Source organism: Capricornis sumatraensis, chromosome 5 (assembly GCF_032405125.1).
Source record: "Capricornis sumatraensis isolate serow.1 chromosome 5, serow.2, whole genome shotgun sequence".
NCBI lineage: Eukaryota > Metazoa > Chordata > Mammalia > Artiodactyla > Bovidae > Capricornis > Capricornis sumatraensis.
Window position 1 is genome coordinate 107,261,641 of NC_091073.1, and position 27,346 is coordinate 107,288,986.

The window sequence follows — 27,346 nt, forward strand, 5'->3', positions numbered from 1 at the left end:
GTAGAAGCTGGGTGTTAATCCTTGCTCTGTCACATTGGTTGTGTCACTTTAGCGTGGTTGCCAGGTTTATCAAGTACAACTGTAGTCCACCTGGTTATATTTTTTTAAAAAGGCTAAATAAAATATGCATAAAGAGTTTGTTCTCCTGAAGAGTGTTTTGATAGGGAAAGCTCAGCAGAATACTGCAGAAGAAGATAGACACTGAGCACCTCCACATTGTCTGGTAGCCTGGTGATGCGTGTGTTTCTAAGCGAGATGCTGCTTATTATAATGGATAGGTTGGGAAAACAGCCAGTGACACTGCCATAAACCAATACAGGTACTGTGGCAAAGTTCTTAACCTCTCTGAATTTGGTTTTCACTTATAAAATGGGAGTAATATTTGTCTTCCTTGCCTCAAAAGGGGATCGGGGAACCAAGTGAAATAATTTATATGAGGAAGCTAAAAATTGTAAAGCATTATACAAGTTTATGTAAGCAAAAAGTGCAGGTGTATTTATCTTATCACAGTTACACATTTTCAAAATAATTACTACAGAGACTTTTCACTTTGTAAAAAAATTTATTTATTTTTGTCTGCTCTGGGTCTTCATTGCTATGTGTGGGCTTTATCTACTTGTAGCAGGCCGGGTCACCTCTCTAGTTGCAGTGCATGGGCTTCCCATTGCAGGGCCTTCTCGTTTGTACCACATCTTCTTTATCCATTCATCTGTTGGACATTTAGGTTGTTTCCATGCTTTGGCTCTTGTAAACAGCGCTACAGTGGCCATTGGGGTGCATGTATTCTTTAGGGTCATGTTTTTCTCCAGATAAATGTGGAGATTCCTAAGCACTGGACCACCACGGAAGCCCGGTCTTCTCACGTTTTATTCTTTACTCCTCACATTACTCCTTTACTTACAGATAGTACTGGGCCCTTTCTGAAGGTCTTAGCTGCAGGGCTTTGTAGTAACCCCTCAAGTGGAGCAACAGGAAAGGAGTGTGTTCCTTTCTTCTTTTTCTAACATCATTCAGTTTTGGTTCAAAATCATTAAATGTACAGTCTTTCTCCATTCTCCATGTAACTTAAGAGGATACAGTTTAAAATCACAAGTTTTGTACTTAGCCTTAATATGTCTAACAAATATGTTCTGTACATTTTTTGCCCATGGCAAAAGAATTTTCCTTACAAATATGACTTTCTTAAAGACTAATTATATAATATGAAGAGTACCCTTAAGTAGAGTTCTGGGGACCCCAGGTAGCAGGTATCTTGCTTCTGTTAGATAAGTACTTCCTTTTTTTCTCTTTTGCCATGAATACCTTCATTTACTTAAGATTGACCTTCCATTTAGTGCTTGTTTTTTCTTCTTCAGGTGAGATAAGATAAACCTTAAAATCCAGACTTACACAACTAGAGAAAGCCCATGTAGCAACAAAAGACCCAGCACAGCCATAAATACTTACATACATAAAGTTTTTAAAAATTGAAGCTTAGAGGACATCAGCTTAATGTGATATTCTAGACCAGATCTTCATACTGATTTATACAATTTAAATCTTTTTTTCAGAGCAGTACCTGGATTCTCAGTGTATGCTTACTGAACAGGGCAGTTCTTTTTCTACTTCCCTTTAAAATTTATTTTTGTTTTATATATTTAAAAAAAAATTTCTTACTTAAAAGCTTAGAACTAAGGCAGAAGAAATAACCTTTAATTTTTACAATCTATTTATGAATAAAATTATATAGTAATACCATTATTGGTAAGAAATGAAGTTCATTTGTCGTCTGGCCATTTAGTCTTTTTTAACTTGTTTCGATTTCTCAGCAGAATCATTTGTCATTAAGAATAGCAGTGATTGATAAGTTTTTCTCAGCAGATGATATATTTAGAATTAGCTTCAGTGTTTGAGAAGTTTCTTTTTTTTAACAAATACTGAATGATCAGAGCTCATTTCTGTTACAGATACTAACTTTTTCTAAGTTTATTCACAGACATCTTCATTGCAGTTAGTTTTGTAGTTAATATGTAAGGAAGATGCTGACGGGATTGAATTTCTTTGACGTATTTATAGAATTAAATATAGTAAGATATATCTGAAAAATTTTTTTCAATCTAGTATGACGAATTAGTTCCTGCTTCTCTAACAACAAAATATGGAGGCTTTTATATCAATACTGGCACTCTCCAGTTTCGCCAAGCTTCAGATACTGAAGAAGACGATACCACAGACAACCAAAAGCACAAGCCACCCAAAGTGAGTTTATCCAACACTGCAACAGCAATGAGAGGATTCAATTAAAAAGATGTGGTTTTTGAATTTTACTTTTGCTTTACAGCTGTGAATATAAGGAAAAGTAAAATGCTAATCATTTTTTAATGAATTTATAGTTAATTACATGCTTTAAAGTAAAATTATATAATATGGGGAAATATATTCTTATATCATAATAAGTTATATTTTCTGTTAAAACTTCTCTCTCCATATGTAGTCTAATAATCCACTATTTCTGGATAAGGTTGTGGTTCTAGGATAGCTTAAGACTTAATATGGAAATGACCGGTTTAGTAGTTACTTGTTCTACGATGTAAAGCAAATTTTATAGAATATATATATTGTATTTGAGAAGTGAATAAAATGTCTTTACATGTTTCCTGAAATGTGAGCCAAAGACAAATATATTTGTACCAGAATTATCAAAATGTTTGTTAAAAATGCAGATTAAAAGGCTCTCCCCCAGATAACCAAAACCAAGGTTTGGGGGCTCTCATGGACCCAAAGAATTTGCATTTTTAGCAAGCAGTTCTAATGCACCCTGAAATTTGAGTAAAATCATTTTCCCTGGATGCTGGATTGATATCATCAAAGAGTAAAGCAGTAATACTTCAGTAAGTGATGTACTTTATCATTTTATAGATTCCCAAAATAAAAGAAGATGATATTGAGATGAAGAAGAGGAAGCGGAAAGAGGAAGGGGAAAAGGAGAAGAAGCCAAGGAAAAAAGTACCCAAACAACTAGGGTAAGTGAAATTAGACACAATGAGGGAACTAGTATTGTAGCATAACAAGCACTCTTTTTTAGAAAGATATATTTAACATTAATTAGTTCAACTTAGCTGGATCTAATTTAATACAGTATTTATAAATGTCAGTGACCTATTAACTTCTTTTTAGTATTATTAAGTAGAAGTCATCTTAGAGACTTCAGGTGTTTTAGATCAGATTTACATATTTGTTCATGAAGTATTTTGCTCATTACAGCATTTTATCAACAAGAACCAGTTTGAAAAATGGAACACGTTTTCTTAATTTTTTGCACTAAAACAAAGCTTAGATACCCGGGGTCTGAGAATTGGCAGTAGTCTTTGTGTTAATGATTGATGGTCGTTTTAATATTTTTTAAAAGTCATTGATTTTATTTAGCTATTCTTAATGCTTGTCACAAGTCATAAGAGGGAATTCCTTGGCAGTCCAGTGGTTAGGACTTGGTGCTTTCACTGCCAGGGCCCGGGTGCAATCCCTGGTTAGAAACTAAGATCCTGTACATTGAGAGGCACAGCCACAAAAAAAAAACAAAAAAAGAGCGAGAGAAATGAAATAAAAAGTCATAAAAATAAAATGTACCTTGCAATTACGAAACTACCAGTCTCCCTACTTCTCTCGGCTTTTTTAAATAGAGCTTAGGGACAAAAACTTGTGAGAGGCTGGATTTTTCTCCCCTCCTTAGCAGAGGAAGAGGTACATCTGAATTTGGGACTCTGAAAATCTCAAGAGTTAATGTAAGGACGTATTTAGCCCCTCCTATACGTGAGATTGAGCTTCCCAGGTGGCGCAGTGGTAAAGAATCCACCTGCCAACGCAGGAGACGCAGGTTCAGTCCCTGGGTCGGGAAGATCTCCTGAAGAAGGAAGTGGCAACCCACTCCAGTATTCTTGCCTGGGAAATCCCATGGTCACAGGAGCCTGGCAGGCTACAGTCAGTGGGGTCACAAAAGAGTTGGACACGACTGAGCGACAAACATACTTCCTGCATACCAGACACTGTCTGGGTTTTGGATATATAATAGTATGAAATGAAACACTGGCCTACCTTCAAAGCATTAATCATCATTTTTAGTTTCTATAGTGCACATAGAAGCATATAAGCCAATGAAATTCGAAAAGATTTTTTAGAGAAACTGATGGCTAAACCAAGACCACCCTTTCCTTATAATCCCCACAGGGAGAAAGTTGTCACTGAAAATTACATGTATCTATATGACACCCTCAGAGAGAAATGGAAAGTGAAAAAGGATCAGAAGGTAGTAGCAGACGGAATGAGTTCTGAATAGATGACATGGTGATGAATGGAGGCTCACAGACTGACACAGAGGACTTTGCATTCCTTGGGGAGTTGGTAGCACGAACCGCCTGGGGCGCCAGTTTGAAGGTGTACTGTGTAGGCTTCTCTGGTTATTAAAGTCAGCTCTGTTTTCAGCAAAAGTGCAGTTCTTTACTTCATTAATTCTTTAGGTGACTACTTTATAGATGTGGCAAAGAAAGAATATTCCAAAAGGTGTAGAAGTTTAAGTTCATATACTTTCCTTTTTTTCTTTTTTTTTTTTTTTGACTTGCGGGATCTCAATTCCCTGACCAGGGATCAAACCTGCACCCTTGGCAGTGAAAGCTCAGAGTCCTAAACCACTAGACCAGAGGGAATTCCCTAACTTTGTATACTTAATAAACCAGAGCTCTATTCAGTGTTGTTTATTTCTGTTGACTTTATCCCTTTCATTTTATTCACTCTAATGGCCATTTACCCATCTGCCTTTCATAAATGACAGTCCAGATGATGAAGATGATGTTACTTTAACTCTATGCCTCCTTATTTCCATGGGGTTTTAACCTTTAAAATCATACATAGCCTAACTGATCACTATTTTCTTCACAGAGTTATGGCTCTAAATTCACACAAATCTGAAAAAAAGAAGAAACGTTATAAAGATTCTCTTTCTCTAGCTGCCATGATAAGAAAATTTCAGAAAGAGAAGGATGCATTAAAGAAGGAATCTAACCCTAAAACCCCAGTGAACTTCTCAACCTCCTCTCTGAATAAACCCCCCTCTGCTGCTGTAGCGTTGGGAAATGATGTCTCGGACCTGAATCTGAATAGTGCTGATCCGGACCTCCCCATCTTTGTTAGCACAAACGAACATGAACTATTTCAGGAAGCTGAAAATGCCCTAGAAATGCTAGATGATTTCGACTTTGACAGATTACTGGATGCTGCTTCTAATGGTAGCCCCCTCTCGGAGTCAGGGGGAGAGAATGGAAACACCACCCAGCCAACCTATGCCTCTCAAGTTATGCCCAAGGTGGTACCTACACTCCCAGAGGGTCTGCCTGTCCTCCTTGAAAAACGTATTGAAGACCTCCGTGTAGTAAGTGTGATAATTCTCTTGTTTTTTGTTTACTGCATAAACATAGCAATAAATACTTATTTTCAAGCAAAAATAATAACCTGTAACCCTAACATACTTTTAAGTAACTTTATTTTCTATATTTCCTTTTAAGCATTGGATCTGTGCATAGCCTTTTTAGGTATAGTTATAACATGGGAATGGCAACCCACTCCAGTATTCTTGCCTGGAAAATTCCATAGACAGAGGGACCTGGTGGGCTACAGTCCAGGGCATTGCAAAGAGTCGGAAGTGATTGAGTGATTGAACACAAATGCACACGTGACATGGATACAGTTCATTGTTTTATTACCTCACTTAATCATATTTTTCCATATAATTTTCATAAATATAATTTTTATTGGCTTACATAGCCTGGCAAAGAAAATACAGGGAAGGTAGGAGCAAATAAGTGTACCTGAACTTGGTCCAACTATGTTGACTACTAGTTATTCTACAGTTGATTTTAGCAGCTAGTCCTGACCCACTCATCAGCTTTCATAAGTGCACATTGTGTTCTCACTAGACAGACTTTTAAGAGTTGAGCTTTTAGCGTTTCACAATGGATTCCTCTGCCGATTGACTTGGATACATAATCTCTGTTCAGTTGCAGATTCAGGTATGTGAGTACACTTTTTTCTTTAATCTCAGGGAGATACTATTTTGACTTAAAGTGTTCCAAACATAGCTTAAAATGCCCCCTCCCTTTTTTGTTACTACTTTGGCATGTTTGTCTAAACCCATGCCATGTTTTTAGTCCTCTTTTTTATTTTTTTTTCCCTGATTACAGAAGTTATATATTCAATATAAGTTGTATTTTTCACTTAGGGAGGGAAACATACCTGATAATCAGACATTTTCCACCCCCAGTATGGGACAACCACCATTAAACTACTTATTTTTCTGGATTTTATTTCATGCATTTGCAAATATGTTGTTATTAAAAATAATTATTGTGATTATTAAACATATTAAATAATAAAAATAATTATTAAATAAAATAATCCTGTCCATGGGATTCTCCAGGCAAGAATACTGGAGTGGGTTGCCATTTCCTTCTCCAGGGGATCTTTCCGACCCAGGGATCAAACCCAGGTCTCCCGCATTGCAGGCAGACGCTTTAATCTCTGAGCCACCAGGGAAGCAAATCATTGTTAACAGAAGTGTATCCTATAACTTGTCTCTTCTAGGGTTATAGTAGCCATTTAAATCACATTGTAAATTTATTAATCGTCTCCATGTTGTATTTATTTCTCTTAACTCTTTCTAAATTTTAAGTATCTGATTAGGGGAGCAAGAGATCTATCTAATTTTTCCAACAGGTGACTCATGGATTCTAATTATCAATTTTATTCTTTTTCTATTTTTTGTTCTTTAGCATTTCTTCTGAGCTCATCGGTTATTAAATTCTCTAAAATTTTTACTAATTTTAAGGTAATTTGTTAGTTCAGGACTTACAGAAGTGTGTTCAAGTATCTCATTGCCAGTGTTTCTTAGGTTATGACTTGCATTACCATAATTTTTGCTTTATGTCTATGCTGTGTTGTTTGTTGGCCCATACAGTTCTTGCTGGCTAGATCTCTGTTGGATGTGTATCATTTGAAGATGGCCCTGTCTGTGCTGTTAATGTTTCTTACTGCAAATTCAGTATTGTCCGATTTTACTGTGGATTCCTTTCTCTTTATTTTTGCATGGAATAGCTTTTCCCATCATTTCCCTTCATTTTAGCTCTTTTTTGAGTTCATTTGTTTAAGATTCTCTTTAGGATTTTATCTTACCTACAGCTGTTACAATGATTATGACATAATCTTTATTCTGTCATTTTCTTTTATATTCTGTTTTATTCCCTCCCCCTCCTTTGTTTTTTCATTCTTGCTATTTTCTATGCTTATCATCATATAGTTTTTTTATTTAATCTTCTTAACCACTGTATGAAGTATAGGCATTGTTTCCTTTTTATGGTTAACAAACTTAAGTGGAAATAGATTAAGTAGCTTGGTCAGGCCCCACAACTAGTAAGTGGTGGAGCCCTAATTTAAACACAAGGGTTCACCTGACTCCAAGGTACGTGCTTTTTGCCATTGCGTATTGCCCCTAAAATCTTTGGTTTCTTTGATGGTTTAAATATAAAAGTGCTAGGGATGTAATCCAGGTTTTTCAACATGTAATTAATAATAACAGCTATTATTATTAAGAAATAGCAAATAGTTATTAGCAAATACCTATACCCTGCACTGAGTGTAGTGCTCCTGGGACCCACAACTTCACAGGACCCCAGTTACTGTTGAGGAGACAGTGCCCTGAGTGGAAGTGGCTAAGCCGTGATGCAAAGTCAGAATTGAAAGGGAGGACTGTCAAGCTTTATATAACTTGCACTCTGTCCACTGTGTTGTGTACCATTCTTTCCCACTTAATAAACAAAACTGGTTGGCAGTGAGTGTGTTTCAGCTTTGTCGGGCGCTGGCATATCTCATATACTAAAACCCTTTCTGTAGTAGCCATGGCAGCACTGAAACAGCTACTTTCTAACCTCTTAAGAAATGATCAGTAAGAAGATTCATTTCATTTGCTAGTATCTGTAAATTCTCCATATTTTGTCTTTCAAATAGGAGTTGTATTTTTTCCTCAGGAAGTAAGGATTCATCATTGCCTACAGTGCTCACCTCTGTCTGATAAGGACTTTCTTCTTGTAGTTCTTTTCTCACTTTGTAGCATTCTTCCACTATTCAGCCTCTTGAAAGTTTAGTTTTCATTCTGGCTTTCTTCCTATATTTCTTCTCCCTACACATACCCAGTCTTCCTCCTTTCTAAGAAATGCTGAGGCACATCCCCAAAATTGTCTTCATCTATTTATAGCATGTGAGGTTGTCAAACAGTGTAAAATTATCAACAAAGTTGACAGAGTCAGCATGTTTCTTGCTCAGATTATTGGATCAGGATGTTTTACAACTCAAGTGTCTTAAGATAAGCTGTCTTTTGTGATTTCCCTGGTAAGTTTCACTTATGGCAGTGTACTGGTTGCATACTTTTTGTTTCTGGTAAACTGGTTAAGAGACACAGTGATGAAAATATCATTCTTATCTTCGTTGAATTGATTTTTGCTTATCTCTTGGTAATGATCATGGCCAGTTTTTTCATTGTTAGTAATTAAGTGGAACCCAGACTGGCTGCGGGGCTTCCCTTGTGGCTCAGGTGGTAAAGAATCTGCCTGCAATAGGGGAGATCTTGGTTCGATCCCTGGGTCGGGAAGATGCCCTGGAGAAGAGAAAGGTTACCCACTCTAGTATTCTAGCCTGGAGAATTCTATGGACTGTGTAGTCCATGGGGTCTCAAAGAATTGGACATGACTGAGTGACTTTCACTTCACAGACTGGCTGCAGAGGCTGAGTATCTTTGTACAGAGTCACAGTATTATACAGTTGAAGTCAGAAAGCTTCTGGTCTGAGTCCTGGATCCACCACTTACTAGCAGTGTGATTTGGGGGCATATCATGTAACTTCTGTAAGATTTAGATTCCTTGTTTGTAAAATGGGAGCTATAATACCAGTGTCACTGGCTGTTACGAAGATTAAACATGGTAATGTGTACAGTATATAGAATATCAGACATATTGTTAGACAATATTGTCTAGTAAAAAGTGAGACAGCTGCTTTCTGTTATCTTGGATAACAGAAAGAATAAATAAAACTAACATATTCAAAATACGCAAGACACCCATAGCACTAAAAAATCTTACAGGTATAACTTATTGAATTTGGAAAAATTCAGAAAAATGAAATACAGACGTAAAATTAGGAAAGAATGTTACGTATGCCAAATTTTGTTTCAGCACCCTTTAATTGTCTGTCACACCAGGTAATAGCTGGGATGTGAAGTGGAACTAATCCTAGCCCTGCCCTCAAGGAGCTTATTCTAAAGTAAATAGATATGGAAACAAATGTGTTTATTGAGAGTTATATTGACAATTTTGTGTTTCTGTAGGCTGCCAAACTTTTTGATGAAGAAGGAAGGAAAAAATTCTTTACACAGGATATGAATAATATTCTTCTGGAGTAAGTAATTTTCTTCTTTGATTAAAAAACCGTAAGAATTCTTTGAGAAATATGGTAGACCTTTGAGGTGCAGATGCTGCTTTTTGGTTAGTCTCAGGCCTTAGCTCTTTCCTTTTGGCCTCACAACATGTGTGATTAAGTTTCTTAGCAAAACTATGTGTCTGTGTACAGTGACCCCTTATGATAATCAAAGCTTCCAATGTGAAAACCGCCAGAGCAAGTGACTACTGTATGGATTGAATGTTATCCTACGTTTAAATGCAGTCTTTGTCATGTTATGTGAAGATATCTTTTTGAGACGTCTCTGATTGTTTACATTAAAATTCACACAAACATTTTATATCCAAATGGAAAGTAGATGTTTTAACGAAGAATCGTTGTTATGGGATAGGATGGAGGCAGTGTAGAGAAGACAGATGGAAAGGAAAGGGTAAAAGCTGGTGTGTGATACAAACAGTATTTAAATTAGTGATGCTCTTCACCCTTAGGTAGAATTTGATGTTAGTGAAATTACAGGTTCTAAGATTGTTGTCAACTAAGCTGTATTTGTAAACCTGTTGCCTTATAAATTTTGACCATGGTTCCAGAAATTGAGTATATAATTGGCTACAGACAGAAATGGGCAAAAGAGAAGTGGTCCTGGGGAAAGCAGTAAATTCCTTTCTGATGAAAATGATTATGCCTACTTTTGGTGGTTTAGTAGCATCATATATATAGAAACGAGGCAATGTTTCCAATACTGTGATTCCTGTCTTTTAAATGTATAATGAAGACAGTTTCTCATGAGATATAAAAGATGAATTGGTTTACTGGTTTTGATAACTTTTAATTAATGAAGTACTTAAAAAAATCTTTTTGGTCCCATGGACTCATAAAACACATAACCTAGTATGCTGCTAGCATGGAGACTGAGGAATTTCTTGTTCCTATTATTTATTTTAGCCAGGGGTTTTCAGATTTACTCAGTTTGCTTGCAAATGCTTCCTGTCAGTGCCACCTCCTTTTACTTAGCTCTCCTCTAAACCTTAAATTCAGTAACCAGTGTAACCATTACTCATCACAGCTGCCCCAGATTCCAGGATCAGGGATCTGACTAGCTCTTTTTCTTTTTACCTAATAGCCCAAGTTTACTAGATTAGGTCTTTTTCCTGTGACTGAGACAGTCTTTTTTTTATTTTACTCTTCTATTAAGGGGACAACTCTTTTTCTCTCTTTGAGAATCAAAAGGTCATACTTGGGACATAACATCTCAAGTAAACAGAATACCAGTTAAGGCTTCCCTGTTGATTCCTGCCATGTCTGTCTTAAAACAAATCCTCTAGTCTTTTTTTGGGCCTATTTATTTTTTTATTTCACAGAGAGTGTGCCTGTAATTCTACAAGCCTTAGTGTTCAGGCTTTGAATTTTTTTCCCTTTTAGTAACTTTCTTATGCTCTCTTGTCTTCTTACACTTTCCTGAACAAACATCCCTTATTTCTCTGTACTGATTGTCTAAGGGCATATGATACATGATTATTTGGGGGTAGTAATTGCATGAATTTTTTCAGATAAATTTTAGTCATCCCCATATACTAAAAGCAGAGAAGGCAATGGCACCCCACTCCAGTACTCTTGCCTGGAAAATCCCATGGACGGAGGAGCCTGGTGGGCTGCAGCCCACGGGGTTGCTAAGAGTCAGACATGACTGAGCGACTTCACTTTCATTTTTCACTTTCATGCATTGGAGAAGGAAATGACAACCCACTCCAGTGTTCTTGCCTGGAGAATCGCAGGGACGGGGGAGCCTGGCGGGCTGCTGTCTACGGGGTTGCACAGAATTGGACACAACTGAAGTGACTTAGCAGCAGCATATACTAAAAGATTGGAATTCTTAGAAAAAAATATTAAAGTATATATGTGAGGGATGTGTACTTAAACTGCTCTCCGATATGAATTTGTATCTGTTTGGGATAGACCAGTATAGTCAGTAACCTCTAGGGTTAATCCTTTTCTCTAATTTTTCCCTACTTTCACTTTTTACTTCCATGCATTGAAGAAGGAAATGGCAAGCTACTCCAGTGTTCTTGCCTGGAGAATCCCAGGGACGGGGCTAACCCTAGTGGGCTGCCATCTATGGGGTCACACAGAGTCGGACACGACTGAAGCGACTTAGCAGGGGCTTGGGAGCAGAGTCAGTGCTTCCAGTTTCTGAGTTGCCCCCTCTTTGGAAACCACTAATTTTTATAAGTCATTGATTTAATGTGTTCTTACTTGGAATCTCTTTCTGTTTGGAGTTTCTGTTTTATTTTAAGCTTTAACTAACTTTTTATAATGGGACAAGCCTAAAATGCCTCCTACTCAGAGTCTAGACTTTTAATAAGTTCTAACCACATTATTTAGCCAAATGTTTACACACAGAACTTATGACCATAGTGGTTATCTTCCATATGTACCTCTGCGTTTGACCCTCTGGCTCTAGTAGGTCTTAAACTTCTGCTCATTTATTTCTTTATTGGGTTGGCTTCTCTAATACTGAAAATTTTACACTGTCCATTCTAAGGCGTATAGTTAGTTTTCCACGTTTCATTGTTTCTGAAATTGCAGTGTATATTGTAAGTGTTAGGTACATTTGATCTGGCAGGCTTTCTGGTTTCTTTTTTTCTCCAAAAGCTGTTAATTGAATCTTTGGATGCACCTACATTTATGAAAGTATTTAAGTCTGTCAGCACCTTCTCCTATAGAAGAACATGATGATTTGGACATAATTTGCTACCAAGGGCCCCAGTTTGGTCTTGGCCTTCAAATTAACATCTGTTCTCACCTTTCTACAGTAGCAGCTGCCAGATATAATGTCTTCCATCTTAAAGAAATCTCAACTGTTTATTATAGACCTGTCCTGCTAAGAATATGGTGGCTGTTACAAAATCTTTTTTTTTTAAGCAACTATTTGGCTAAATACCCTTTAGGAACTGGAGAATTAGAATATATTGAGTAGACTAATAAATACCTAGCTTGTTCAGTGGAGGCACAATAAGGCCAATAAAAGATGGATAAAACAATCTGTGTTTGTAGCCTCTTCTGAATCTGTAGTTTTTTCAAACACCTTTAAGGAAAATTTACTCAGAACTTATGGAAATTGTAACTCTAGTATAGCGGCTGCAGGGTGGTGAGGAGAATTATGAAATCTCTTTGATGAAATGAGTTTTTGGTTAATAGTGGAGTTCCTTTGCTTTATGCAAAGATGGAGACTGTATCCCTATCATTAGGAAGTTATTTGGTTATAGCTGATTCACGTGGTGGTGTTGTACAGCAGAAACCAACATAACGTTGTAAAGCAGTTATCCTCCAATTAAAAATAAAAGATCCCCCCCAAAAATTATTTGCATGGGAGGGGAGTAAATTAGGAGTTAAGGACTTTTTTCTGGCCATGTTGTGTGGCTTGCGGGATGTTAGGGCCCCGATCAGGGGTCAAACTTTTGCCCCCTGCAGTGGAGGCATGGAGTTCTAACCACTGGACTGCCAGAGAGTTTCCAGGAATTTAGGGATTAACAGATACACACTGCTGTATGGTAAAGAATATGCTTGCAATGCAGGAGACCTGGGTTCAGTCACTGGGTTGGGGTTATCTCCTGGAGAAAGGAATGGCTACCTACTCCAGTATTCTTGCCTGGAGAATTCCATGCCTTGCTGGCTACAGTCCCAAGGAGAATTCTTTGCCTGGCAGGTTACAGTCTATGGAGTTGCAAAGAGTCGGACACAACTGAGTGACTAACATGATGATGATATATAAAATAGATAAAGATACTGTATAGCACAGGGGACTATATTAAATATCTCATAATAACCTATAGTGGAAAAGAATCTGAAAAAAGTATATATATAAAACTAAATCACTTTCCTGTATAACTGAAACTAACACAATGTTGTAAATGGCTATACTTAAAAAAAGAAAGCAAATTATTTGCCATCTTGTTTAGGGTTATGAATTCTACTCTTAAACTAGATTCATTGAAATTTTTTTATAGCATAGTTATTTATGTTGGGTTTTTTTATTTTTTTACTTGAACAATGCTGTCCAGAAAATCAGGGAAGTATAAAATGAGAAAAGAATCTGCCTCTGTCTCCTTGCCTGTTTGTTACTACCTAAAAGAAATTTTCTACTACATATTTGTTATTGTTTTTGGTCAGCATTGAGTTACAGCTGCAGGAACTAGGCCCTGTCATTCGTAGTGGTGTCTACTCCCACCTTGAAGCTTTTGTGCCATGCAATAAAGAAACACTGGTAAAACGTCTGAAGAAGTTACATCTCAATGTCCAGGTAAGAAGAGGAACAATAATAACTGCATCTGGGGTTTTAGAACCTGTAAAGAGACTGGTTTCTGTTTGCTGCTTTTGCATATTAATTGCTGTATAGTCATAGTATATATATTTAATAACCATAGAATGTTCTTTTTAAGGCCTGGGATACAATTGCTTTTCAACAATTGATAAGTTTCAATGAGAAATAATGTTTTCTAATGCTTCCTGGATGAGGTAAATAACTTCCTTCCACAGCTGACACAACTTTATCTTCAACAAATAACCTGACATGTGTCACTCAATTTTCTTATTCCCGAAATAGACCTATATAGATATACTTACTCACATAGGCATGAAGACCAATGGAAAAAATCACAGGGTTGCATGTAAACTCAAAGATTATTCATTGTAATCATCCGTGTTTTGCTAGGTTCTTTTCCACTACAACCCTTCTAAGTGTTTCATTACAATATCAGGAAGTTCTTCCATACATTGGGCCAGATCCAAGTCCTTTCCATCCTTTCGACCCTAATTCTGCTTTTGGCATGGAATTCTGTTACAGGTTGTATACTTCCATTAATCAAATGGTTCCTTTGAATTGAGAAACTATAGTTCTTTCTCAGTTCAAGCAGGTTAATGAACAAATGAAATTTATTCTAGGTCTCAGATTTCCTGGACTGTGGAATGTTAGCTATGGAAGAAGACATTTATCTAACCCTTGCTTTTCTTCATGTGGTATAATTATGTACCTTTGTATCCCTAAACATATTGTGTGGTTTGCATGTTTTTGAGCTTCATATAAATGGAGAAAGAGTGTCTGTTTTCTTCTTTAGCTTGCTTATTTACACTCAAGATTATGCATTTCAGGTTTATCTGTCTTTACGTGTAGTGAGACTCCATTTTTACTGCTGTGCGTACAGTGTTCCATTCTATGAATATATTTTAGTTAATTTATTCATTTAACTGTTGATGGATACTTGATGTTTTCCCAGGCAGATAGTCTCAACTATGTAATTCTTAAGATCATCAAGAAACCATGATACTGGATTTGCATTTTTAAGAATGATATTTTATAGCAAACACTGTCATGTGTGCTGCAATATTAATTGGTATGCATGAAATAAGTAAAATGCTTGTTAGTAATATTTGTGTTTTATTTTTATTAGATTTTGGTCACTATTTAATCATTTTATTACATTTAAAGTGTCCATATAATTTACTGCCCAAACATGGAGTACTTTTAAGAATGTAATTGAACACTATTAATTATGCTGAGGCAACAGGCAAATGGAAGGACAGTTATGACCAACCTAGACAGCATATTAAAAAGCAGAGACATTACTTTGCCAACAAAGGTCCGTCTAGTCAAGGCTGTGGTTTTTCCAGTGGTCATGTATGGACGTGAGAGTTTACTGTGAGGAAAGCTGAGCACCGAAGAATTGATGCTTTTGAACTGTGGTGTTGGAGAAGACTCTTGAGAGTCCCTTGGACTGCAAGGGGATCCAGCCAGTCCATCCTAAGGGAGATCAGTCCTGGGTGTTCACTGGAAAGACTGATGTTGAAGCCGAAACACCAGTACTTTGGCCACCTGATGCGAAGAGCTGACTCATTTGAAAAGACCCTGATGCTGGGAAAGATTGAGGGCAGGAGGAGAAGGGGATGACAGAGGATGAGATGGTTGAATGGCATCATCAACTCGGTGGACATGGGTTTGGGTGGACTCCGGGAGTAAGTGATGGACAGGGAGGCTTGGCGTGCTGCGATTCATGGGGTCGTGAAGAGTCGGACATGACTGAGCGACTGAACTGAACTGAACAGGCAAAAACTGGGACTCTATTTGGCTGTCTGAGAAGTATGGTTATCCTAATTTTATATCTAGTGTACATTATGAGAAGTCAGCGTTGTAGAAGAAATGTCTGTATTTGAGTATGCTATTGTGTGATCAATATCTAAAACCCAGATTTCATCTTTTGAGTATCTGCTTACAAAATAGGCTATGTAAATATGCTTGAAAAAACTTTTAGTTTTTTTTCCCTCAGGATGATCGTTTAAGAGAACCTCTGCAAAAGCTGAAACTGGCTGTCAGCAATGTCATGCCTGAACAGCTATTTAAATACCAGGAGGACTGCCAGGCTCGTAATCAGGCTAAGTGTGCCAAGTATGTACCTCTTTTAATTGGACTGGCTATTGCACTTGAGAAATAGTTGTTGCTGTTAGGGATTGGTCTTAAGTAGAAATCCACATAAACCACTAGAGTGGTATAATTGAATATTTTCTAAATGGTCAATCACTTCCCACTCAGTTGCTTTGGGGTAAAAGGCAAAAGATCTTTTGATGTTGTGTATGAGTGTGATCAAAGCTAGAGCTGACACTGGTAAGACATTTTACAGGTTGACCTACTTGACTGGTTGCAGTTAGATACAAAAGATAAGTGTTCATGCCTTTATATTAGAATTTAAAGACCTTATATACCAGAGTGCTATATAATGCACTTCAAATTCAAAGTACTATGTGGAAAGTTAAATTCCTTATTTACCCTGTCTTTGAAGCAATTCAACAAGTATCCAAGGAGCATATTATAGCAATGTTGGGTTACCACTTTGCTGCATAAAGTGTTTTCCATTTTTAGGTTTCATACAGATGAAGAACGAGAAAAAAATGGGTCCGAGGAAGATGACGAGGAGAAACCAGGGAAACGTGTGATAGGACCAAGGAAGAAATTCCACTGGGATGACACCATTAGGTAAGGTTTAACGAAAACCTTCACTTTCAACCAAATAGATAATGCAGAAGTACAGTGTTTACGGTTTCTCATTAAAAAAGACTCTATAGTAAATGGAAAACTCGATTAGAAGCAACCAAAAGTTAGTGTGTAGGAAAATTTTATTCAAGAGAAATTAATTTAGTTCTAATATCCATAGAGTTCTGTCACTTTTATTTTCATATAGTGGTTTTCATAAACTAATCTTACTGAGTAAGTCATACTGGTTTCAGAGGTGAAGTACTCAGTGTGTTCGTGTAACGCGTCATCTTTCTTACCAGTATTTCTGTACTCTGAGTAGAGGGTTTAGTTGTAGGACTACCCCTTTTAAACTTTGGTGCCTGGATTAAAGGTACCAAAGGGAATTATCTCATACTGGGGATTTGGCTATAGTGCACTGAATGATGTATGTTAGAAATTATTTATCTTCATGTCATCTTCTGAATTCTTCAGATAATATTCTTTATTATTGCTATCAGATTTGTGTGCTTTTTAAAACATCTGTTTCAAGCTTAATTTTCTACAGTTTGCAGTCAGATTTATATATAAATATATATTTTTAATCTGTTTAGAACTTTGTTATGTAACCTTGTTGAGATCAAATTGGGATGCTATGAGTTAGAGCCAAATAAAAGCCAGTCTGCTGAGGATTATCTTAAATCCTTTATGGAGACAGAGGTGAAACCATTGTGGCCTAAGGGCTGGATGCAGGCAAGGTAAGAAATGTGACATCCTAGATTTTATTTTACTCTCTTATTGCTGTTGTTAAAGACACATATATACACACACATTACATTCATTTTCCTAAGAACCTAGTGTGTTTAACATTTTGTAAGTCATCTCAGATGATGCCTACTCTGAAAGCTTCATTCACTTAAAAGAAAAAAGTCATATGGACATAGAGATAAACGTAGAAGTGATTCTCTTTAACTGACCACTTTTTCTTCTTTACACCTAAATCTTCCTAATAGAGAAAAAGGGAGGGGGGAAGAAGGTTATGAACTTTGGGAAGGGGGACTTTATATGGGTATCTTTAAGATAAGTAACTGAATACAAGATTTAGACTGCAGAAAAAGAGGCACAGCCTTACTTCTATTGAAAATATAGTCAGTGTAGAGTGGTATCTCAAAAACTCAGGGTAGCTCAGTTTAAAGAGTTAAATGTAGAATGTTAAAATCAATAGGCCTGGTTGTCTCAACCTGTCATCCAAAAGTGTTCATCTTAAATCAACAGAAATCTGTTAAAAGATTTAAATAAAGAGGTAATACAAAATTTTGCATAATATAGGTTATTGAATTTACTGTACCATTGTAAGTCTTTATTTGGTAAATAGGAAGTAGTAGCCTGTTGAGTATCAAATGATTAAAATGACAAAATGATTATCCTGTTATTGTCTGCTATGGAAAAATAACTGTGTTTTTTTAATTTTTCCAGAATGCTTTTTAAGGAAAGTCGGAGCGTACATAATCATCTTACTTCTGCTCCGTGAGTAAATGCAGACCCCAGATTTCTTCATTTATTTTTATTCACATTATATTTAGAAAACAAAATATTCATTAAATGCTAGGTAAAATAGGACTTAAACATACAATCTGTCTTAACACAGCTTTAAAAAAAAATCATTTTAACTGTTGACTCTCTAGACCTAAGGACACATTTCTCTATTTAAAAACTTCTCAGGCTGGTCTCTAAAAATTTGAATCCGTAATGTAATATGTTGGCTTGAAATCTGGTGGTGAGAAGCCATTTAAATAGGAAGGCTTCAGTGGTTTCCTTTGTTCCTAGACAGTCTGCCCTCCAGTTCTTCTGTATCCTTTTTCTTTTCCTCTTAATGACCATCTACAAAGGTAATCTGTTAGCCTCCTGCTTTCCACTACAGTTCTGTATATATCCTACCTAGCCTTGCCTTGCGAAGTGTTTTATTCCACAAGATTAATGTACTCTTCATGTCCTTCCTTCTGTCCCAAAATGGATCTTTTCATTCGTGATGTAATTACTAAAGAATGGTCTCTAGTAAAAAGGCAGGTTTTTTCTGTGGTTATATTTTTGTTAAAAGACTTCGTGGTGGCTTAGATGGTAAAGTATCTGCCTACAATGCGGGAGACCCAGGTTCGGTCCCTGGGTTGAGAAGATCCTCTGGAGAAGGAAATGGCAACCCACTTCAGTACTCTTGCCTGGAATATCTCATGGACGGAGGAGCATTGTAAGCTACAGTCCATGGGGTCGCAAAGAGTCGGACACGACTGAGTGACTTCACTCTACTGGTTATCTTGACTTCAAGGATTCTATTTTTAATTACAACTTAACGCTCCTTCTCTATAGCCTAGAAGTGTAGTGTTAAGGGTTAATAAAATATAAAATTAGCAGGTCACTGAGAAGTTACTGAACAACTCTAGTGCAGTACTTCACTAAGAGGTCTGGATAACAGTCTGGGTAGTGTTACAAAATTCCCCCTCTCCTTATATATAGTTGTAGTAGATAGAATTTTTTTTACAGCTTTTAGGAAGGACACTTTGTTAGTATACTATCGGAGATATATTGAAGTTGGCTTTGGTTTTCAGATCTTGCTATTTTTGTTTTTGGGGGTATAAATTTGGAGTAGTTTGGTTTTATATGTTATAGGTTTACTTTGTTGCAGGTGGTTTACATATCCCAGGGTCAGCGTAAATGTATTTTTTTATGCATTTATGTGTATTTGTGTCAGTATTCCAGGCCTTTAATTTCCCTATAGTCCTAAAATCCCATTACAATTCAAGTATGGAAATAATTTATTTCTTTAATTCTAGAACAAGTTTTACATAGATCCTTTCCCTCAGTTTGTCTTTTTTTTTTTTTAGTAGCCTCATTATTATGGCTAACTTTTTGTTTTGTTTTGTATCAGAAAGTAGGAATCTGTGTGATAATATGGGCCTGGAAGTCATGAATATTACTGTTGCCTTAATGAAGTTGTAGATTGACTGTAAAATTTTAATTGAGACATTTGTTAATTTAACTTAGTGAAGTAGAAATATTCAGACAGTGTTCAGAAATATTCAGACAATTTTAGCTTTACAACCCTTTAATTATTCAGCAAACATGTGAGTACTTTCTTGTGTAAAGAAACCTTAAGAGTTTTTTAATCTTTTCACTTTTTCGCACTGCTTCACAAGTGTTCTAAGCTTCCATGGTATTTTTTTATTGCCCTTTTTCTGTCAGCTTTGAAATTTTTTATTTGAACTCTTTATGTTAAAAATAACTTTCTTAAAAAACTTGAGGATTTTTTGTTTTGTTTTGTTTTTTAAATAGTATCTCATTTATAACCTCTTAGCATGGTTTCATTTGAGCTTGAAGTTCCTTGAAGCTCTTTTCTATAAATAATTACAAATTCCTACCAATTCTTTGAAATATGTCTCCTTTAGGCAGCTTCGTTAGCCTGTTTTGAGTTTTAATTTTTATTTTTAATAATTATATTTAATTTAAAAAATTTTATCATCTGCATTTTACTAATGGTTTGACCTTTATTGTAGTTAATTGAGGACTTGAAATTAGTAAAAATATTGGGGTATATTCACATATAAACTGAATACTTACATACGTACAAGATTATGTGTTATAATTTCCTAATGAGTGACTTAACTGCTATTGAGATAACCTCCTTTTTAATCTTTTCTCTTAGGGCAAAGAAAAAGGTGATTCCTGCACCTAAACCCAAAGTGAAGGTGAGTATTGAACCAAATCTTTAGTTAGTGATAATTGGTGACTATTCAAATACATTCTTTTGATGAAAAGGTTATATGGCAGTTAGCATAGATTTAGGTACTGTTCTCTTAAGATGGGTATTTTTAAGCATTGTAAAAATCCTGGGACCATTGTATTTGGGAGAATAGATGACTGTGGCACTGGGAAGTTTACATACATTAGTTGAATTCTAAGGCTTAGTACTACTTAAAAATATTGGATAAAATATTAATATGACAAATAGCATTTAAAAGCGTGGCTGGGATCTTGAATGAGTGAAATCCCTGTCTCAAAACAAAGGAGAAGCTGCCAGAAAATTAATCTGTCACTGAAACTTCAGTTGCCTTAGATGCATTGCTGATTTCTATCACCTTTCACAGCACAGCTGATAAGATTTTCTTAGACTTAAATAGATTGGGAATTGGAATGAAGCTCTCCATAAACCTGGGACTCTCAGAGGATGACATTTTTAGTAAAAGGACTAGAAAAGAAATCCATTCACCAGTAGAAAGATTAAGAAATTTGTGTGTTTTGGCTTTGGTTCTGAATTAGGAAAGGAAAGTCTTCCCTGAAAATTTTCCATGGATTAGTTTATACAACCTGCGTGATCTGGGAAAACCTCAAGCTAAGAAAATAACTTAAAAGTTGCTAGATTAGTATTAATCCAGGGCACTGGCAAATCACATTCTTTCTGGAATAACGTACCCTCATCCCATACCTCAGAGGCTTATTACATGTGCTTAGTTGCTGAGTCGTATCCCACTCTTTGCGACCCCGTGGACTGTAGCCTGCTAGGCTCCTCTGTCCAGGGGGATTCTCCAGGCAAGAATACTGGAGTGTATTGCTATGCCCTCCTCCAGGAAATCTTCCCAACCCAGGGATCAAACCCAGGTCTCCCACATTACACGCAGATTCTTTAGCATCTGAGCCACCAGGGAAGCCCAAAAATACTGAAGTGGATAGCCTATCCCTTCTCCAGGGGACCTTCCAGACCCAGGAATCAGACTGGCGTCTCCTGCATTGCAGGCGGATTATTTACCAGCTGAGCTACTGGGGAAGCCCAAAGAAAGGTTTCCCTAATTGGGAAACGAACCTAGGTCGTGGTGGTGAAAATGCCAAATCCTAGCCACTATATATACTGTGTCAAACATCTGAAAATACGGAATACATGAGGAAATGTTGTGAGGAAGTATTCCTATGAGTGGGTCAGCAGAGACAACCAATAGAATCCCTGAGAACAACAAGTGATGGATTTATTATGTTTAGAACATAAAGTAACTTAAGTTATTTAATATTTTAAAATGTAGAAGCAGGGGGCAAAAAACGTCAAAATAGACAAGGCACAGTTGAACCAAGTATATTGGGTTGGCCAAAAAGTTTGAGTTTTTCTGTAGGCTGTATGGAAAAAACCAGATGAACCTCTAGAAGTGAAAACTATAATCATTTGAAATTAAAATTGTAATGAAAGCCCATACCTTTTAGATTTCAGACTTTTCCCATAGCTTTCACTCTTTGAATAAAGTTTCTTTGCTTGTGAGGTTATGGGCAGAAGATCTGTATTTGCTACTCTGTGGTCTTCTTAACTTAATAGTGTTAGAGGCTTTTTGAATACAAATTAAGTAGTCTTCTTTTTCTTGGTTAACCTACTTTTAACTTCTAATCCAAATAATATTGAGCCAGTATTTGATTAAATCTATTGGTTCATGCTTCGTTTTGACATTTGACTTATTTTTAAACTCCTAATACCCACCATAAAGAGTTGGTTAACTTTTGGTACATCTATTTAAACATACAATTAAATTTACCAGAACTCTGATAACGAGTGTGTTAACAGTGGGATTATCTGTTGTGTTCATCTTTAAAAAAATTTTTTTAAATTTATTTTTGGCTGCACTGGGTCCTTGTTGCTGTGCACAGCCTTTCTCCAGTAGCTTTGAGTGGGAGTTACTCTTGATTGCGGTATGCGGGCTTTTCATTGCTCTGGATTCTCATTGCAGAGCACGGGCTCCAGGCACAAGGGCTCAGCAGTTAATGCCAGTAGTAGTAGGGCATGGGCTTAGTTGCCCCCAACGTGTGTCAGATCTTCCCAGGCCAGGGATCAAACCCATGTCCTCTGCATGGGCAGGCAGATTCTTAACCGCTGAACCACCAGGGTAGTTCTGTTTGGTTCATCTCTGTGATGAACTTACCTTTTTCTTTTCCCTAGATGGAAAAAACTGTATTCTGATTTTTCTTTCCTGCTCTAATGCCCCTTCAATACCTATTTCAGTTATAAAGGTAATACAAGGAATGCTTACAGGAGAAATTGCAAACAATATAGAAAAGTGAATTTCAGAAGTATCCTGAAATTTCTGCTCACACAGAGGGAAAAAAGCTTCTTATTTTCTGGTACACATCTGCCCTCCTTTCTTCTGGATCTCTGTGCTTGCCTCCCCTCCTTCCTTCCAGATGCATCTGCCCATCCAGTCATTCATTTATCCAGATTGAATTAACATTTTATATAAAAGGAATAACCTGTTTTTTCCACTCATTTATCCTAAACAATTGGCCAGTATAAATCTACACAGTACTCTTGGATGGATTAAATGTTATTTTTATAAAGAAAAAATAAAGAAGTTACTTTAAAATGGCAATTTTATACTGGTAACACTACCGATATTATTTTGATGCCCTCCCTCACTCTCAGTTTCTGTCCTCTTTATAGTGATGGAGTTTTCATTGAATGGTATGTCAGTGCCATCGTGTCTCATCTGCATTTCATCTTAGCAGACAGTCTTGACCTTAATGTAGCTACACTTCAGACTGCTAAAAGGCACTGAGGCTTTCAGTCAGGGCTGTTTAGAAGTTTTAGAGAAATTGCTAACAAAGTTAGAGAGTGCAGTGGCATTCTTAAGAGAAATAAGAATTTACTATTCCTATTTATTGTTATCATAATACCTTAGAAGGTAGATGGTAGAGACTATTTCTCCATGCTTTCCCCACTATAGTTAAGGTAAGTGCTATGGTGGTATAAATTAATATATAAGGCTTTGGTTTTATTTGGATTTGTCTCTTTTTGAAAAACTAATTAAAACTTTGAAATGATTTTTGTATAGTTTTTTTTCTTCTTAATTGTAAAAATAAAATGTCAAGTACTTCATATTTTTCTTGAGAAAGATACTTTTTTAATGCTTTTGCTCTTTAAGTATTTTAAACTGCTCTAATTCTATCTCTTCCTTGAATTTTAAGAAGGTTAAATTCTTAATTCTCTCTTAGGTATTTAGAGTTTTAATTTCTAATACTCTTGTTTTCTTAGCCTAGTACCTTGCTCATAGTGAATATATATGAAATAAATTATGAATGACTTCTACCATAATGAATAGAAAACATAATTTAAATGTGCTTGAATTGAATCATCTACCAGTTTGATGTTCTGGTTTCTCTATGTACTGTCTGTAGGTAGCTGTAAGACAGGCATATAAAGAGGCCAAAATGCAAGGAAGCAGGGAGTGATGATCTGTATCATAGCAAACTATACTATATAAGATGGGTAAAATCTTAAGATAAAGGCAAAGGGACTTGTGAATTATGAAAATTCTAAGCCTTTAAAAACTAATAGTGTAAATTTTGATTAATTGTTTTTATTTTTCCAATATAATGCTGCTTATGCTAGGAGTGTAGTCCAAAAAAGGACCAGAAAACTCCTGCATCCTCGGTGGCTTCAGTTGGTGGTCCTTCAACGAGCTCTAGCACATCGGCCGTGGCCTCTACCAGTTCTGGCTCCACGCCAGTGCAGGAGACCATCTGCCTTGATGACTCACTAGATGAAGAACTTTCCTTTCATCCACCTGCTCTGGATCTTGTTTCTGAAGCTTTAGCTGTTATCAACAATGGAAACAAGGGCCCTCCAGCTGGCTCAAGGATAAGTATGCCAACTGCAAAACCTCGTCCAGGACTGAGAGAAGAAAAATTAGCAAGTATCATGAGTAAACTGCCACTGGCTACGCCCAAAAAACTAGATTCTACTCAGACTGCACATTCGTCGAGTCTCATTGCTGGCCACACGGGGCCAGTACCAAAGAAACCCCAGGATTTAGCTCATACTGGCATCTCTTCAGGCCTTATTGCTGGTTCTTCAATTCAGAACCCAAAAGTTTCCTTAGAACCTTTGCCAGCCAGGCTGCTTCAGCAAGGACTGCAGAGGTCAAGCCAGATTCATGCTTCTTCCTCTTCACAGACCCATGTCTCCTCCTCTTCCCAAGCCCAGGTTGCTGCCTCTTCTCATACTCTGGGAACATCAGAGGCCCAAGACGCTTCTCCTTTAACACAAGTAACAAAGGTGCACCAGCATTCAGCTGTCCAGCAGAACTATGTGTCTCCATTACAAGCAACTATTAGTAAATCACAGACCAACCCAGTGGTGAAGTTAAGTAATAATCCCCAGCTTTCCTGTTCATCCCCACTTACTAAGACTTCAGACAAGCCACTTATGTACCGCCTTCCCTTATCTACACCCCCACCTGGAAATGGTTCTCAAGGGTCCCACTCCCTGGTTTCTAGGACAGTACCTAGCACCACTACCTCCACTAACTATTTAGCCAAGGCGATGGTGTCACAAATCTCCACGCAGGGTTTCAAGTCCCCCTTCTCAATGGCTGCATCCCCAAAACTTGCCTCATCTCCAAAACCCGCCACGTCTCCTAAACCCTTGCCCTCACCTAAGCCTTCTGCCTCACCCAAGCCCTCTCAGTCAGCTAAGCCTTCAGTATCGACTAAACTTATTTCTAAATCCAACCCAACTCCCAAACCTACTGTATCCCCAAGTTCTTCCAGTCCAAATGCACTAGTGGCCCAGAGTAGCCACTCGAGCAGTAACAACCCAGTCCATAAACAGCCCAGTGGAATGAACATCAGCAGACAGTCTCCCACCTTGAATTTACTGCCCTTGAATCGCACTTCAGGCCTTCCGTCTACAAAAAATCTTCAGGCCCCTTCAAAGCTAACAAACTCACCATCCACTGGAACTGTTGGGAAGAATAGCTTGAGTGGAATTGCAATGAATGTACCTGCCAGCAGAGGTAGCAACCTTAACTCAAGCGGAGCTAATAGGACTAGTCTGTCTGGGGGAACAGGAAGTGGAACACAGGGTGCTACTAAACCGTTGTCTACTCCACAGAGACCATCCTCTGCCTCAGGGTCTTCAGCGGCAACAGCCAGTGTGCAGGTACGTATGTCAGATGCACTTACCTGATGAAGCGGAAGGTGGTGTAATCTCTCTCGGTCAATTTAATGATCTTATTACAATGTGTCAGTTGTTTATACTTTATAACTTACGGATGTTGACGTCACAGTGATGGATAATCTTGGGGACACAATTTTTGTTGGGGTGTGTTTTTTTTCATCACATGCTTGCTTTCAAAATTCTTGAAAAACACAATTTAAAACTGTATCTTATCAAAGTCCAGAACAAAATAGTCACTTAGGATTTTAACATACCTTCGCTTGTCTCTTCTTTTCCCTGTCCTAGTCCCTTTCTCCTGTTGACTTTCATAACTTTTTAAATCAAATTTATACATTCATATTATTTTTTTCCTTTAACTGTATCTTTTTGAATAAAATTATTATTTTTTATAAATTTTGCAGTTGTTCATATATAATTGTCTGTCAAATTAGTATCAGTAGTCTGTTAATACCATACTTCCCCCATTCATGAGTTTTTCATTTAAATTTCTCTCTCAGTTAACAGGAGTACCTAATTCAAGGAATCTTTTCGAAAAGGCTAATGTGAAAGTTGTTCTACTTCAGCACTTATATACCTGATGATTTCTGTCACGCTTGAATAGATACAGACTTCTTGGGTCACTAAGTGTCTCACTCCAGATTTTATAAAGATTGCTCCACTGACCCTTTCTATTTAAGATTATAAAAACGTTTGAGGCCATTCTGACTTTTTGTTCCATTATAAGTAACATGTTTTCTCTGCCTAAATGCTAATCACATTTTATCTCTTTCCTTTAAAATCAAGTGTTCCTAGATAATGGCTAGGTTTATCTAGATAGTTTTCATTAATTTTGTGCCTAGAAAATAGTGACATCTTTCAGTCTCTGACCCACCCATTTTTTCAGCTCAAGAATATTTTATTCTGTTATGGGCCTGATTATCATTTCTGATCCATTTGCCTAGGTTTTTGAGAGCTCTGTTGCTCATATATTTCATCTCTCTGCCTTTCATGTCATCTCTTCTGTTATTATTTTCATCTATCTACCACTTATTTGTATTCTGAGGCTTTCTCATATTTGTTCTTCACTTTACTCATTTGGTTTCTTTAACTTTTCCCCCCTCCCTTGAAACATATCCATGTTCACAGTTGGTAAAATTCAGAAAAAATTTTAAAAAGAAAGAAAAGTCATGTATCACCTCACCAGTGTTGATGTTTTCCAGATACTTTTATTAGACTCTTCAAGAAAGTAGATTTATATAGTATGTTTCATAAGCTTTTTTAAAAATAGCATTTTATGATGTTATTTCTTAGCTTCTCAATTATCCTTTGAAAATATGACTTATTTGTGAAACTCTGGTGTCTAAGAAAGTGCTCTGACTTTGTACTGCATCTTATTTACGTGGAATAGGAACATCTCATGAAGTAAGTTTCCTCGTGGTATCGGAGAGATTTCCTGCTGTTCAGTACAAGCTAAGTGTTGGTGTTCAGTGTACACCTGAAACCCAGACCATCACTCTGCCTCTACTATAGGCTTGGAAGTGAATGAATTCTAAAATTCTGATATAGAACAAAATCCCATTAACTGACACTTCATTAATTGAAATCTAGGATTTATAGATATTTTATCTATATGATTTTGCTTTTATCAGAAATAAGAAAATAGCCAAAAAAAAAAAACCCCTAGGGATCGTATGTTAAAATTTAAGTTATAACTAAGGTCTAGGAGTTAGTCTACATTCTTATTTTATTATCTTTGTTAAAATGTTGACTGTTTTTGAAATCAATCTTTAATTTGATTTAATTTGATGTGAAAGGATTATAACCAAAGTGACAGTTCCATGGCCCATATCCTCCTTCCTATTGTCAACTACTTTTAACTGTTAGCTTTTTCTCTTGTGTTTTTTAAAAATAAGAATGAA

The 27,346-nt window shown here is 36.8% G+C and overlaps 1 protein-coding gene across 1 annotated transcript in view; it reads left to right on the forward strand.

The window, feature by feature from the left end:
* Nucleotides 1-27,346, forward strand: part of UBN2 (ubinuclein 2) — a 56,956-nt gene that overhangs the window by 22,987 nt on the left and 6,623 nt on the right. The window contains exons 4-14 of the mRNA XM_068973330.1: nt 2,101-2,238; nt 2,899-3,002; nt 4,912-5,401; nt 9,401-9,471; nt 13,639-13,768; nt 15,789-15,907; nt 16,379-16,492; nt 17,083-17,226; nt 17,945-17,995; nt 20,166-20,208; nt 23,880-25,430. Of these exons, the coding sequence (XP_068829431.1) occupies nt 2,101-2,238; nt 2,899-3,002; nt 4,912-5,401; nt 9,401-9,471; nt 13,639-13,768; nt 15,789-15,907; nt 16,379-16,492; nt 17,083-17,226; nt 17,945-17,995; nt 20,166-20,208; nt 23,880-25,430 (2,955 nt within the window). The remainder of the gene's footprint in view (nt 1-2,100; nt 2,239-2,898; nt 3,003-4,911; nt 5,402-9,400; nt 9,472-13,638; nt 13,769-15,788; nt 15,908-16,378; nt 16,493-17,082; nt 17,227-17,944; nt 17,996-20,165; nt 20,209-23,879; nt 25,431-27,346) is intronic.